Below are 15547 nucleotides of genomic sequence, written 5' to 3'. Positions count from 1 at the left end.
CTGAAATGAAAGCTCATATGAAAAATACAGGGAAAAAATGGACGTAAGAAACTAGAGTTGATTTATCCGAAGTCCCCGCTTCGAGCGAAAATTCGATCACGGGACGCCGATATTGCGCTATCGTCACTGACTGCGCATGCAGCATCGTACGCAGTTCAAGGTCGCTTTTCTGACGTTCCGATGTCTTCACGGTCTGGCATCTTCTTATCTCACTGTATGTGAGAAAAAGTCACAGTGTTCATCCACTGTGACTTTTTATCAGCACAGTTATAGCTAAGCCAAATATCAAGAAAGAAGCCTACAAGCGCTATTTACGAACTCGCAGCGATCCTGAATATAACCTGTATGCAAGAGCTTGAAATCCAGCTAAAAACGCTGTCTGACCGCAGTAAAAAAAATATGTTGCCAAAAATCCAAAAAGAACCCGAAAGCCTTCTTTGTGTACGCTAGTTCGAAGTGCAAGACAAAGGACGGCATTTCTGATCTGAAATTAGATCAACGAACGGTATCCTCTGATGAGGGCAAGGCTAACGTTCTTAAACAGTTCTTTGGCAGTGTGTTCAGAGTTAGGACTTTAACAGCATTCCAGCTACTGAGGAGCGCCCAGTAGGCTCGAAGTTAACAGGTATTGGAATACACGAAGAAGAGGTTTTCAAGCGCCTTGTCGTTCTGAATCCCAAAAAGTCATGTGAACCAGACGGCTTCTATCCTAGATTGCTCAAAAAATTAGCTACCGTCCTGGCCGGCCCTTTGGCAATGTTCTTTCAAAAAACCTAGAGCGAATGAACATTGCCGTCCGCTTGAAAAGAAGCTCCAGTTCAAAAAATTGAAACCATGACACCATGGTTCAAAAAAATTGACGCGAGTACCCTCCGGTAACTATTGCCCTGTTAGTCTGACAAGTGTTGCTTGTAAGGTAATGGAATCTGTTGTGAGGTATAGGATTATCGATCACTTGACTGTTAACCATCTCCTATCAGACTGTCGAACGATTGGACTCTCCTGCTGGAGGAAAGAGAGCCAGTGGATGCAGTGTACTTCGATTTTGTCAAACCATTTGACAGTGTTCCTCATGAGCAACTGTTGCGTTAAACAAAGTCTTTGGGAACAGAAGCAAATGTACTACAATGGAACAGAGATTTTCTAGTAGGTAGACGACGTGTCGTGTCAGTAACGGAACCGTAGCAGACTGTATAACAGTATGCAATGGCGTGACGCAAGGAAGAGTAAGTGGTCCATTTTTTTCGTTTTTCATAAACGATCTGCCAGAGGTAGTTTCAAGCGAGTGCTCTATGTATGCCGATGACGCAAGAGTTTACGATACAGTTAAGGATGTGTCAAATAGAGTGCAATTGCAAGATAATCTTGATAGTTTAGTTAACTGGGCGGATACGTGACAGCAACGTTTAATGCTGACAATTATAAAGTACTTTACCTCAGGAAGAACAAGGAACAGCGAGGTTACCGTATGAGATGAGATGACATAGTTGCAACGAGAGAGTAATGATGTAAAAATCTAGGTTGGAAAAAGATTAGGGACTTAACGTCGACAAGGAGCTGAACTTTTAAGTCATATTGAAACGCAAGTTAATAAACTTCTTGGACTGATCAGACGCTCTTACGAGTTCCTAGATGCACAAGTGATTAAGCTGTTGTTTGTCGTTGTCTTGCACCCGACCCAAAAGTTTGGAAACGCCATGTGGTCACCGAAACTTGAAAAGGGCAAAATTTTAGTAGAGAATGTTCAGAGACGTACAACAATAATAATTATAGCTTATAGGCTTGAAGGGCAGATCTTATGAAGAAATATGAAAGAATTTGAAGCTTCCAAGCCTCTGTTATTGACGTCTGCGTGGTAACCTCAATGAAGTAAACGGGTATCCTCATGGTTATACAAAATCTAAGATTACTAGAATTTGAAACGAGAAACAGTACCAGGGGTCACGAGTATAAACTAAAAAACTGCATTGTAACTCATCCACGCGACAACCTTCTTCTCGTTTCCAGTCATAGACATGTTGAACAGCCTCCCCGATTATGAACGCGTTCATTAACAGACTAGCTCAAGCTATGGAGAAATATATGCTCCTACATGAATTGCCTAGCACTATCGCGAACCTGGTAGATGTCTAGTAGCCATTTCAAATTATCATCAGTTTTGAAAGATCCGGTCAAAGGATCTGTTTTATAGATCTCCTGTGAACAAGTCACGAACAGTACAAGAATCGGCGACAGGCCACATCAGGACCGACACTACTATTATATGATGATAAATGGAGTAGTTAGAGGAAGTTGAAACTAAAGACGCGACAGAATGTCGTGTCTTTAGTTTCAATATCCTCTAACTTCTCCATTTATCATCATGTCATAGTAGTGTTGTGCATATTAGTTAATTTTTGTTTACAGAAATTATAGAGGGTAGAAGATCTAATAAAAAAACACGTCTAGTAGGAAGATGCGTTAGTGAATTATACGTGCTACAACTACAATTAGTGTAAAAAATTGAAAAAGTTACGTCAACCGACATCTTGAGTCCACAATTCCGCGTTCCTATAAAAATCTAATTCACAATCGACTTCTCGTGAATTACACACTGGCGGTCGCTCAAAAAGTAAATAAAGCAAAATTCCCCTAAAGATACAGGCCAGTAAGCTACAAATGTGAAGCTACATCGACAAGTATCTGAAGCTCAAATACTCACCAAACGTCAAACAACAACATAAATAAAGCAAAATAAATTGTCGATGTTCTGAATGTGAAAACTTTATTAAAAGAGCTAGCTTGTCGTGCAAGTCAAATTTACCTTCGTTGCAATTTGTTCATTCGTTCAAAATGACTGTGGATGTGGAGAAAATTGCGGTTGGAGGATTATGTAAAGAAGGAGGATGCATGAACTACTGTCGACCTCAGCTGATTGATTTTGGAAGGTGAAAATTTATTGTCTAATTTTAGTACTTTTACTGTCATTTGTCAATGTGCTTGAGTCTTGTTGGAAAATTAGACAGAGCCTCACAGTCACAGAGGTGTCCTTAATTGCCCTTCTTACTCTTAGCATCATAAGCATGTTATTGAAAAATGTTGAAGACTTGAACTCTTGAACTTGAAGTTGAAGCTTGAAGGTTTATAAAAATTCTATTGGTTGAAACTTGAAAGTGTAATCTGGAATATCAGTCAAAAGCTTCCTTCAAAATTTCTTAATTCATTATTTAGGTAAATTGTTCAACAATTATTTGAAATTTTTAGGGCTTTATTTTTTTAAGCCCTTAACATCAGTTAGAATATTTAAGATTCATTGCCACATCATCATTCATCACTCATCAGCATTATTCAGCTTGCACCTGTGCAGTGCAGGCTGTGCAATGCCTTGAATGCCACATTGCAGAGAGACGAGAGTGGACTAAGCACACTATTACTACAGTTACTACTACTATCCACTAAGCACACTATTACAGCTAGTATGGAATATATCTACTTGGCGAGCCACGACTGAATTTTTCGAGCCGTGGTTTTATGGATTTGCCAGCCGTGATTCCATTTCTATGAGCTGTGATTCTATTTCACCGAGCCGTGAATTCCATATCTCGGCCATGAAAAGCCATTTACGAGGTGCGAATGCGAATTTATTTACAAAGTTTATGCATGTGTTACCCCAAATCTCTAATTTTACCCTTAAACAGTCAAACGGCAACAATAAAATTTGTCTCTACTGTAAGTTCAGCACGTGTTAATATAGTCTGACCGCTTTGACATGACCGCAACTATGCGCGATCTTCAACAAACGTTTTGTTTATTTGTTTACATTACGATGTTTATGTTTTTTCCACTATTTTCTGCAAGATATTTTTGGCGGAAACGGTAAAGCAATGCGGATTGCGGAAGTTGAAAATTTTATGAAATGACATTTTTTAATCAATCAAAAATTTATGACATTCGAGCCGCGAGATTTCATACCTACTGAAATTATATGATATTAGAGCCGCGATATTTCAGACAAAAATAGGACTTTTCCAGACTAGTATTACAGTACCTACCTTTTCTTAGATACCAGGGCCTATACTTTCAAAAAATGTTAAGAGATCGTAAGTTCATCGTCTTAAAATTTTCTCTTAAAGAATTAAAAAAAAATATTTTGCTTTACTTTTGATAAAACTAAGCACTCTATAACTCATTTTAATATTTTTTTTGTTAAAGATACATTGCAATTCCTCGCTATTAGAAAGCTGTCTGACATAACCTCAAATGACTGTCAAACCAAAATATTTTGGACGTGATATTTGCAGGCAGCAACACGATACTGAAGTACCATACCTGAACAGTAAAAGTTCAAAATTTTCTGGATCAATTTTTTGGCATGCTGCATGAATTTCAATCAAATTAAAATTCTCAACTTGAGAGGCAGCAGATTTCTCATTTGCTGAAAAAATATATATATATGTCATTGGAGCCATGCAATTAAGTATAATTATTTCAATCATATGAGTGGCAAGTGTGACAATGTCTAACTTTCGGGTGACAACTGGATTTTTAAGTCATGAGTTAATCATTTATGTAGCTAAATGAAACAATCACAAGTCAGATGTGAATGGTATTGCTTCTTCAATAAAATCATCATAGAAAATATATATTACTGTGCTGTGAGGTTCTGCTACACTAATAAAATGAATTATTTATGTGTGAAGTTACTTCACACATAAATAATCACACATTGCATTATTATGAATGATTGTTACTATTTGTTACTATTGATAAAACTAATTCAAAAGTGTAGAAGATGAAATAATTTTTATAAGTGTACTATGAATAAGAATTCCTACCTTGACCTGATTTTTTTTAATGTGTTTCAGGAGAGCAGCAATAGTTTGTGGGAAGGACATTAGGATCATTGATGTTGCAGCAGGTATAACTGACTATGTCTTCGCTCATCATAGAAGCAAAGTAAGTTCCTGGACACCTAAGTTTGAAGACTTATTTGCAAAAATTTTTTTATTATATTAGTTGCATATTTTTAAACATAAAAATATATGCAACATAGTTGCATATATTTTTGATAATGGTAGTGATCACTGGTTAAAGAAATGTCTATACATATTTTTAATGTCAATAATCTTGTAATATTTTTTAGTCAAAGTCAATGATCTCTCCATTTGAAACAACTTGCACTTATTTGAAATACCTACCCATTTCTTTATTATGTTTATTTATTGCTATTTATTGTTTGATATTGACAATACACAAGAAAGATCTGCTGTTGAGGAGTTATTGATGATCTTTTCATGATGTTTTCTTTACAGGTTGTTGGTCTTGCCTCCCACTTAGGTTCTCTGTACAGCTGTGATGACAAAAGCAGAATTATTGTGTGGGATATCGATGGCAGAAATGTCACTATTAAAAAGGTTAGTCTGCCATTGCCTTCTATATTTCAATGGAAGTAAAAATCTCTTCATTCACCAAAAATTCCTGCAGTGTACTTCAAGAAATTGAATTTTATGTTTTATCCTCGTTTATTTCAAGTTTATTTGATAGTAAATAAACATAAATGATTTCTAATAGGTGTATTGTTTAATATAACTATCTCAAGTATTAAGCTTCAGAATTTTGGACCAATATAGATTTAAAGAGGAGTTATTTATCATTTATGAAAATATAATTGTGAGTTGCTCACACTGCCATAGACTAAAAAATCTGCTGCTAAGTAAATAAGGATTAATTTGAGCCAAATAGTTTTAAAGGATGAAAAACTGCTGATAATAACCACAAACAAAAAGAAGTCATTTATTTATTTATTAATGATGTTATCAATGTTCATATTTAATAAATTAATGCTAATGTAACATTTTCCTTATTAAATAATATGGTAATTATAATTCAGTTTAATTCTCATCATGAACTGTTTCTTGTACCATCAAGATTTTATCTAAGATATAAATTTTTGTTTCAGAATTTGCATTTCCCAGTGCCAGCTTTAGGCGTGGTGGAGCAGCTGGCGCATGTGTACAAGAATGGCTCTGTTGCTGCGGTCATTTGCTTCCCTTCAGGCGAACGTCAACTTATGATGACAGACCTGGAGAATAAATTTGAACAAAGAGACGTGCTAATTAATAATATAAGTCCAGGAGCAAATTCAGTGAGTAGCCTTGTGTCATGGTAATGAATTCTCTGAAGATTATAAAAAGCCATGGTTATGAACTTTTTCCATATGGGATAAAATTTATTGAGAATTTTTTATTCATTACTTTTACCTTCTTCCATTTTTTGTTTTATGTTCAAAAATGTTTCTGTCTTTTGTAGGTATGCAATTCCAGGGTATCTTTTCTAAAGCAAATACCTATATCCCACATCTAACTCAGCATCATGCTTGGTTTTGGTTCATATACCAAAAGAACTTTCTGTGTCTTTAAACTTTTGATAACCATATAATTGTTAGGTACTCATAACAACCAGTGAATTCCAGGTTTTACATTCTCATAATTTTTTACTTATTTCATCCTCCAGTTCTCATTCAGCAAAGAAAGGGACTTTTGCGTTGGTATAACCTACCAAGGAAAGTTCTCTGCTTTTGAAGTCGTACCTACCGACAGAGCCAATGTGCAGAACAAATCCCTCCTCCGGGAACATGAGCGCAAGAGACGGTGAGATAACCTTTATTGAATCAAGCCAATAAAACCACTTATCTTGAGAGACCTCATCAGATAATTATTCAGAAGGTGCTAATTTAATAAGACCAAAAATAGTATATATGTGAAATGAAATAATTGATTCCAACTTCATGTAAACAATCAGCAATGTCATCTTTAATGTCAGAATAAGCATTAATGTATATCTGTATTGTAAATTAAAGGTATGGTTTTCAGGTTTCTAGCGCAGAAGCGGACATTTACATGTGTAGCAGCTCATCCTTCCGAGAAAACAGTAGCAGCTGGTGATAATTATGGTGGCGTGGAAGTTTATTACAATATCTTCGACTCACACTACCGCACAAGCCGAAGACTTCATCTGCATGGGCTTGCTGCATCAGACATAGCCTTCTCCATTGATGGATCGGTCAGTAGCCTTCTCCATTGATGGATCGGTCAGTAGCCTTCTCCATTGATGGATCAGTCAGTAGCCTTCTCCATTGATGGATCGGTCAGTAGCCTTCTCCATTGATGGATCGGTCAGTAGCCTTCTCCATTGATGGATCGGTCAGTAGCCTTCTCCATTGATGGATCGGTCAGTAGCCTTCTCCATTGATGGATCGGTCAGTAGCCTTCTCCATTGATGGATCGGTCAGTAGCCTTCTCCATTGATGGATCGGTCAGTAGCCTTCTCCATTGATGGATCGGTCAGTAGCCTTCTCCATTGATGGATCGGTCAGTAGCCTTCTCCATTGATGGATCGGTCAGTAGCCTTCTCCATTGATGGATCGGTCAGTAGCCTTCTCCATTGATGGATCGGTCAGTAGCCTTCTCCATTGATGGATCGGTCAGTAGCCTNCAAGAGAATGAAAGCAAACAGAGATCAGTAGCTGCCGTAAAATTATTTTCTACTTTTGAGTCCACATGAAAAACGTGGTCTTTAAAAATTTTTTTTATAAATTTTATTTGTTACTGTAGAGAAATTGTAAATAAATAGCTGAATAAGCATGACAAAATTCAGATCGATATTTTACTTACGAGCGGAGTTATAATGACTATACGTAGTGATAGATTCCCATAGGGATCCAGCCAAGCCTGCCTGAGAGCTCGCGGTTATCAATCGCGGCCTTAATTTAATTTAAATTTATTCTATCAAATACCTATGATAGACGGGCAAGAAAACTTTGTATAACAATTTGTTACCTAGTGATTTTAGATTTTGTTTTTAGATACTTTCCCTAAAAAATATATTAGTAGTAATGTATAATTTATTACAGGAGTTATACAGCTGCAGTCTGCAGGGCGTGCTGATGCGCTGGTCTCTGCGGCAAGGCAACCTCCGTCAGAAGCAGCCACTGCCGCAGCTCAACGCCCCCATGACCCTCCTCAGCATCGAGGGCGCGTCGCTCCTAGCCACCCACACCGACAACAGTCTGTTGTCTTGTCGTCTTCATTGAGATATTCATTTTATGTTTAATTAGAGCATAGGAATTTTGCACCACCCACACCGACAACAGTCTGTTGTTTTGCCGAAATTTTTCATTGAGATATTTATTTTAAGTTTAATTAGATTGTAGGAATTGTAGAGTGCATTTATGCTTTTTAGCAAATCGTGAAGTTCAATTATGCCTTGAAGAATATACAGGGGCATATTATATGATCCGTCGCCCACACCAAAAACAGTTTGTTCTCTTGTGATCTTCATTGAGATATTCAATTTATGTTTAATTAGAGAATAGGAATTTTGCACCACCCATACCGACAACAGTCTGTTGTTTTGTCATCTTCATTGAGATATTCATTTCACGTTTAATTAGATTGTAGGAATTTTAGAGTGCATTTGCTTTTTAGCATAGCGTGAAGTTCAATTATGCCTTAAAGAACATACAGGAGCATATTATATCCGCCACCCACACCGACAACAGTCTGTTCACTTACCATCTTGATTGAGATATTCATTTTAAGTTTAATTAGATTGTAGGAATTTTAGAGTGCATTTACTTTTAAGCATATCGTGAAGTTCAATTATGCCTTAAAGAACATACAGGAGCATATTATATCCGCCACCCACACCGACAACAGTCTGTTGTTTTACCATCTCCATTGAGATATTTATTTTAAAATTAATTAGATTGCAGGAATTTTAGAGTGCATTTGCTTTTAAGCATATCGTGAAGTTCAATTATGCCATGAAGAATATACAGGGGCATATTATATCCGCCGTCCACACCGACAATAGTTCGGTTTCCTGCCATCTTGCCAAGTTTAATAATATCTTGAGTAATTTGTAGGCCATTTTTGTTTTTTTTTTGCAAATTTCAAGTTCAGTTATATCTGGAAAATTTTTTCCCATATTCAATTTATTTCAAGGAAAATATACCAAAGAAAATTGCACTCACCAACAATACCGACACTATGTTGTTGCATTTCTATGCAACATAATGAAGTCTAATTAAAGGGTCATAATTTTTAGACTTATTGTTTAGCGTAATTTTCATTCTAATAATATTTATTTACTTTGTGCAGGTTTCAGTCTGGTAGACCTGGTGGAATACAAGCTTAAGAACCTGTTTTTCGGACTGGGCGTGTCTCTGTCGGTGCGTGAACAGATCTCCAGTCCAGGACAGCTGGCCTTAGGAACTGCGCGGGATTTGAAGCCAGACTCCGTCATCTTATCCTACGACCCGAGGACTCAAGCTGTCGTCACCAAGTCTAGACCTGGGCACCTTCATTTCTATAGCAGCGTCAGTGAATAGCTTTAAGAATATTAATAATTTATAATATCATTTATTACCAGTTAGTTTTTAGCGCATTTTCTCATTTATGGAAAAAATGCACTAGTGTGCTCGCTATCTCCGTCTGTCCGTCCGTCCGTCCGTGACTTCACGTTTTCGTCGACGAGAAAATGCGCTCTCTGTCACTCACTGCAGTGAGTACTAAGTAATATTTTTTGGACCTATGGATCAAGATTACATTCAGCTATGAAGTTAAGTGCTAGAATATAAGTAAAACATTCGTATAAATTATTTAATTTTTACAGGAGACGAAGCAACAGCTGTTTATGGTGGACGTCGTTAGTGAGAATTTCCGGATGGACGCCGTGACTTACCGTGACGTCACACACGTCACTCCTGCTCTTGAACTCGCATATGAACTTTAGAAAAGAACTTGTTTAACCTATTTTTTTTTATCAGTACTTAGTTCTGATCAGAGCTTAGTTCTAATCAGTGCACTGGTTTGATTAGTATTATTGCATCTATATACTAATTAGGTTATGATTAATATTTTCAATAGATTAATCACCAAGCTGAAGGAATTTGACGAAATTTTGTTGCTAGTCACCTTCAAATTCTATCCAAACTCGGGGTATTGACTGGATTTATTTCTTGTTTTGTTACTCAAATAGTTAGTTATTAACTTATTGGTATATAATTATTCTCAGTGTCAATAATCATCATTATAATGCATCAAACATTAAGTGTAAACACTGTACAGCTGACGTATAGTTTTCTGTATATTCATTGTCAATAATCATTATGATGTATCAAACATTAAGTGTAATCACTACAGCTGGCGCATGGACACAAGTGTACTGTGCCCTCACTCTGCGCGCATCCGAGGCTGTGCACTGCAGCCTCAGCTGTGCAGTACAGCCTCTTCTGATCTGCCTCTGTGCCTCACCTTCTGCGAGGCTGGCGACATCAAGCTCTGGGGAGCGAGGCTCAATGATGGTAAATTATGTTAATTTGCATATTACATTACATTGCGTTGATTACATTATTTTCTTTTCGCATTGATTTTCATATTATAATTTTCATATTATTGCGTTAATTACATTCTTTTCTCATCAGATTGATTTGCATAACGTTTTAATTTGCACATCATTTCATTAATTACATTTTGTTCTCATCACTAGACATATCCGCTTGTCCAGTAACCCACTCTACCCCACCAGGTGTGTCGCAGTGGGCCTGCGTGTCGTCAGGCGGGTGTTGGGACGGCAGCAGTGTGGCGCAGTGTGGCGTGTGGTCCTGGTGTGGCACACTCATCGCTGTGGCACACCAGAGGCTTGTGTCGGTGTGGCGGCCTGACCCACTCAAGCGATGCTTCGCCCTCTCCCATGAGCAGCTGCAAGAGCCGCTCACTGATATGGTGGGTTGTGGGTGGGGTGGCGGGTTGTGGGTGGGGTTGATGGTGGGGTTGGGTTGGGAGTTAAGATGACGGGAAGTGGGTGGTAGTGGGTGAATTGGTACACGTTGCATCGCTTTAATTCTTTAAGTGAGTGTTTCGCCCCTAAAATAATTTATAACATCTTTTAGAAGCCAACATTACCACGTTCTATTCTTTTTTCCTCTGTTTCCTTGCAAACATTCGTAACCCTTGGAAATACCGCTGATTTTCTGTAGTAGGATTATTTATTAATCATGAATGTTTATTTGCTCAATGATAAGGTTATTTCCCCGATATAAAAAATGTTTAGCTTGATCGTGTGTTCATTAAACACAAATGTTCACTTACTCAATTATAAGATTCTTTTCCTGCTATAAAAAATGGTTAGCTTGATTGTGTATTAGCTTGATTGTGTATTAGCTCGATTGTGTATTAGCTTGATTGTGTGTTCATTAAATACCAATGTTCACTCACTCAATAATAAGATTGTTTTCCCGCTATAAAAGTCTTGCGGTTGCTTGCAGTGCTTCAGTTGGCTGCCGGGCGGCGGCGCGTGTGTGGTGGAGTGTCGCCCCAGCGCCGTGTCGAGCTGGTGTCTGCGCTCACGACAGCTGCTGTACATGGCGCCCCTAGCCGCCCTCGCCGTGGCTTACGACCCCAACACGGCCCTCCTCGCCGTGGCCACCCACGACAACCAGGGTGCGTGCAATCCCCTCACATGTCCAGTATATTATATATAATAGGTTTTTTATTAAGGTGATATATATGCGTATATTATATATTGGTGTAGTTTGGCAGAAGATTTTCTTTAATGCAGGTTTCATTGAAGACCAGAGAGTATTTCTTATTGACAATTTTCTTATTGTTTTTCTCTATTCGGCGAATTAGGCTCTTGATAGGAACTGAAAAGTCAAATATCAGGTTTCCAAGGTCGAGTATATTATATATGTATACTAAATCATCATTATAGGTTTTTCATTAAGGTGATATATGCGTATATTATATATGTATATACTAAATCATCATTATAGGTTTTTTTATTAAGGTGATACTATATATGCGGATATTATATATGTATACTAAATCATCATCATAGTTTTTTATTAAGGTGATATATATGCGTATATTATATTTTAACACGGGTGGCTAATGGCCAGAGAATTCGTCAATTTAAATTTTCAGGGTCGAACAATATTCTTCAGATGAAATTAGTTGATCAAAATACAGGTTCAGTGGAGTAATATCAATTTATTAACGACGTTTCGAATGTGAGAACATTCATTTTCAAGTTACAGGAAGCATTGATATTATATATGTATATATTATATATGTATACTAAATCATCATTATAGTGGTTTTTAAACTATGGTTATGAAATAGTGTACGTATACTAGGCTAAAGGTAAAATGATGATGATGTATTACATCATTATTAGGAGGATAATGGATGAGTGCGTGTTTTAATTTCTTGACATAAACCAATAACAATGACATTATTGGTTGGAGTTTCATGCTATTTGTGGTAAAATGAATTGTGTAAGAAAACTTAATAATGTCCGAGCAGCACTGCACTATTATTGTTATGAAGGTGTGTAGGTTTGTAGGCAATATAAAAAATTACTAGACAACTCATCTTTGATCTGTTGTGCCCATTTGTTCATCTACGAATTTTTCTTTCATTTTATCAGCATTCAGCATTCAAATCAACATAACTTTTTGATTTGAACTTGTTTTATTCTTTCTGGCTGTTAATTTTTCGGGAATCTGAATCCGAAAGCAATTAAGCTTAAGATCTGAAGAATTAAGAAAGCAATTAAATGTTCACCAGAATGTGCGAATGCATGAAGCCTAACAAGAAGGCGTCATTATAGCGCAGTGGTTAGCACCACTGTAAGCGCGGTGGTAGCGGCATAGAGATGAGAGGAGCGAGTCGTGGGTTCGAGCCTCAGGATGATCAGTTCATTTCTCGGTGTCGCTGGTGGGCGGCGCTTGGTGGTCGTCGAGGGTGGTGCTTTCAGCATGGCCTTGGGTTGGTTTCCCTGAATGAACTCTAGATACTTGATACCTGGGGGGATCTCCCGGTCTTTTTAAGGTCTTCAGGTAGACAAGTGCGGTGAACATCACGGTGAGATCCACCTGCGTTTATGTTCAAATTGCGCGGCCGTGTCCAGACTGGGGTACGTTGGCATTAGCTACTCATTACCATAATTAGCAACACATTATTTGTTAGTATATTGTGCTCAGATGTGTCAGTATCTTGGATATCTAGTAGCTAGCGTCACCATCGAGTTTAGGATAGGTCGCAGGTGCATGAAAGCCCCTGCCTTGCTTCGTATTGACACCTTACCTTGTAGTCACTCCTTGGTATCTTGAGTCACCATTTTCTAGTAAATCTTATCTCCACCTGACTTCCCCCTATCGCTCCATATCCCCCTCAGTCACCCTGTCCCCTTACTGCCCATGTCTCAAAGAGTCACCCTATCCTCCTGTCTCCCGACACCCCCTGGCTTCCCATGTCTCCCCTAGCTTACCATGTCCCCTCTTATCCTTGCAGTCACTCCTTGTTATCTTAGTCACCATTTTCTCCTAAGTTCTATCTCCACACCTGACTTCCCCTATCGCTCCATGCCCCCCTGAGCCACCCTGTCTCCTTACTGCCCATGTCTCACTGAGTCACCCTACCTATCGTCCTGTCTCCCGACACCCCCTGGCTTCCCAAGTCCCCTCCTGGCTTCCCAAGTCCCCTCCTGGCTTCCCAAGTCCCCCCTGGCTTCCCAAGTCCCCCCCTGGCTTCCCAAGTCCCCCCCCTGGCTTACCTTGTCCCCTCTTATCCCCCTAATTCAGCCTATGTTGCCTTGCAGTCATCCTGTACCGTGGGGGTGAGCTGGTGCCGCTGAGGCTCTACGACATCGGCAGCAGCGCCGCCTTCAGGCTGCTCTTCCTCCCCGCCGCCAGCACACCGCTCCTCAGCTCCTACACGCGCCTCTTCTTCTTCACGTTCTCGCTGGTCTGACATTTGTTGTTGTTACTTCGGTCGTTAGGGTAACCTTTGTTTATTTGTTACTGCAGTAATCTTTCCTAATTACGTACCTCCTTGTCCTAGAGTATGTTGGGAGTACCTCCCTAATTACCTCCGTGACCTAGAGTATGTTGGGAGTACCTCCCTAATTACCTCCCTGTCCTACAGTAGCTTGGGAGTACCTCCCTAATTACCTCCCTGTACTACAGTAGCTTTGGGAGTATCTCCCTAATTACCTTCTTGTCCCACAGCAACTCTAAAGTTCCTCCCTAATTACCTGCCTGTCCCACAGGAGTTAATGAGCTTCCCTATCTACACTTGCGACAAGGACCTGGCCTCCTCAGAGCTGCTGTGCCCGCACCCGCAGGAGCAGGAGGAGCGTCCCACGCTGGGGTTGAGTCTCCTGCTGGCCGAGAAGACCTCCGTGGACGCCCCTGCACAGAACCTCTTCTCGTTCAGAGTCGCCGACGGCAGCGCTGCCTTGCGCCAGACTTGCATTGTCGAGGTCGGGGAGATGTTGTGTGATGGGTGATGTTGTGTGATGGGTGATGTTGTGTGATGGGTGATGTTGTGTGATGGTGATGTTGTGTGATGGGTGATGTTGTGTGATGGTTGATGTTATATGATGGGTGATGTTGTGTGATGGGTGATGTTGAGTGATGATGTGTGATGGGTGATGTTGTGTGATGGTGATGTTCTGTGATGGGTGATGTTATATGATGGGTGATGTTGTGTGATTGGTGATGTTGTATAACGGTGATGTTGAGTGATGATGTGTGATGGGTGATGTTGTGTGATGGTGATGTTCTGTGATGGGTGATGTTGTATGATGGGTGATGTGTGATGGTGATGTTGTGTGATGGGTGATGTTGTGTGATGGGTGATGTTGTGTGTTGTTATGAGTTGTCGAGGTCAGGAATCTTAAGTTGCATGATGTCCGGCAGATGCTGGTAGCGAACGATGTTATTTGTTGTATTATATGTGTTATATGATGTGTGTTTTGCGATGTTATTTGATTGGTAGGCAGACACAGAATTATGTAGACTCAAGCCTGCCCATGGGGGACATTTTTGGACTGAGAATTAAATATTTATATTTAAGATCACTTGCTCAGCTTGGTGCCTTTGTTATTTGAGTTCTTCTGCTATTAGTTTATTATCTATGTGTCAGTGATATGTTTACACAAGTTTCAAGCTTCATTGACGTTAATTCATATCTACTAGGCTGCTGTTCTTTTGTGAATATTCAATTGTTCGAAGTAGAAATTGTAATCTTATTATTTCTATCAGGATTTCGAGGACAGCTGTGATGTGATGTCTCAACTTTCCAAACTCGTGCTCGACTTTGGCAAGAAAACTGAACTCACAGCTACGGGCGCCGCGAGATGACTGCTGTGACGCTAATACAAAGTCTTGCTGATACATATTCGTTTTTTATCCATTTCCTGGTTTGTAGTAACATGGGTTAGTACTACTAATGCTCCGTGCTTTATAATTTCTGTGAGGTAAATATTAGTTTTGATATCACTTATAACCTGAAGAGCATGTAACTGTATGGAAGCGATACGCAAATTCTTAACCGAATTTAGTGTTTGAGTAGCAATATTATATATATGATGTCATATACAGGAATTAGTTAAGTATATTTAGGTCACGTCACTAGCCGTTGGTTATATTACTTACATTATTACATACGAGTTACCGTCATCCGTTACCGAAACAACGAAGCTTGACGTTGCTTTTTAG

General features: G+C 39.1%; 2 protein-coding genes across 2 annotated transcripts; both read left to right on the top strand.

Annotated features, from left to right (window-relative positions):
* Positions 1-2569: 2569 nt before the first annotated feature.
* On the top strand, positions 2570-9774 carry LOC108680023 (WD repeat-containing protein 75). Its single transcript, XM_018168778.2, has 9 exons — positions 2570-2927; positions 4845-4935; positions 5292-5393; positions 5939-6124; positions 6493-6629; positions 6852-7041; positions 7892-8045; positions 9141-9358; positions 9655-9774. Exons 1-9 carry the CDS (start codon positions 2833-2835, stop codon positions 9772-9774), a joined length of 1293 nt encoding a protein of 430 aa, XP_018024267.1. The 5' UTR covers positions 2570-2832.
* A 414-nt stretch (positions 9775-10188) lies between these two features.
* On the top strand, positions 10189-15223 carry LOC108680020. Its single transcript, XM_018168776.2, has 6 exons — positions 10189-10345; positions 10570-10766; positions 11309-11483; positions 13645-13790; positions 14095-14307; positions 15092-15223. Exons 1-6 carry the CDS (start codon positions 10192-10194, stop codon positions 15188-15190), a joined length of 984 nt encoding a protein of 327 aa, XP_018024265.1. The 5' UTR covers positions 10189-10191; the 3' UTR covers positions 15191-15223.
* The last annotated feature ends 324 nt before the right edge of the window (positions 15224-15547 follow it).

The sequence above is a fragment of the Hyalella azteca genome, unplaced genomic scaffold, assembly GCF_000764305.2.
Source record: "Hyalella azteca isolate HAZT.00-mixed unplaced genomic scaffold, Hazt_2.0.2 contig907, whole genome shotgun sequence".
NCBI classification, from domain to species: Eukaryota; Metazoa; Arthropoda; class Malacostraca; order Amphipoda; family Hyalellidae; genus Hyalella; species Hyalella azteca.
This window is presented reverse-complemented; position numbering and strand designations above follow the sequence as displayed.

What these genes read in the sequence shown, in the direction of transcription:
- LOC108680023 (XM_018168778.2), top strand. Translation starts at nt 2,833, where the DNA reads ATGACTGTGGATGTGGAGAAAATTGCGGTTGGAGGATTATGTAAAGAA. An exon ending in TCGCTCATCATAGAAGCAAA is followed by an intron (nt 4,936 to 5,291) that starts GTAAGTTCCTGG and finishes TTTTCTTTACAG; the next exon opens with GTTGTTGGTCTTGCCTCCCA. An exon ending in ACCTTCATTTCTATAGCAGC is followed by an intron (nt 9,359 to 9,654) that starts GTCAGTGAATAG and finishes TAATTTTTACAG; the next exon opens with GAGACGAAGCAACAGCTGTT.
- LOC108680020 (XM_018168776.2), top strand. Translation starts at nt 10,192, where the DNA reads ATGGACACAAGTGTACTGTGCCCTCACTCTGCGCGCATCCGAGGCTGT. An exon ending in GGGAGCGAGGCTCAATGATG is followed by an intron (nt 10,346 to 10,569) that starts GTAAATTATGTT and finishes CTACCCCACCAG; the next exon opens with GTGTGTCGCAGTGGGCCTGC. An exon ending in TCTTCTTCACGTTCTCGCTG is followed by an intron (nt 13,791 to 14,094) that starts GTCTGACATTTG and finishes CCTGTCCCACAG; the next exon opens with GAGTTAATGAGCTTCCCTAT.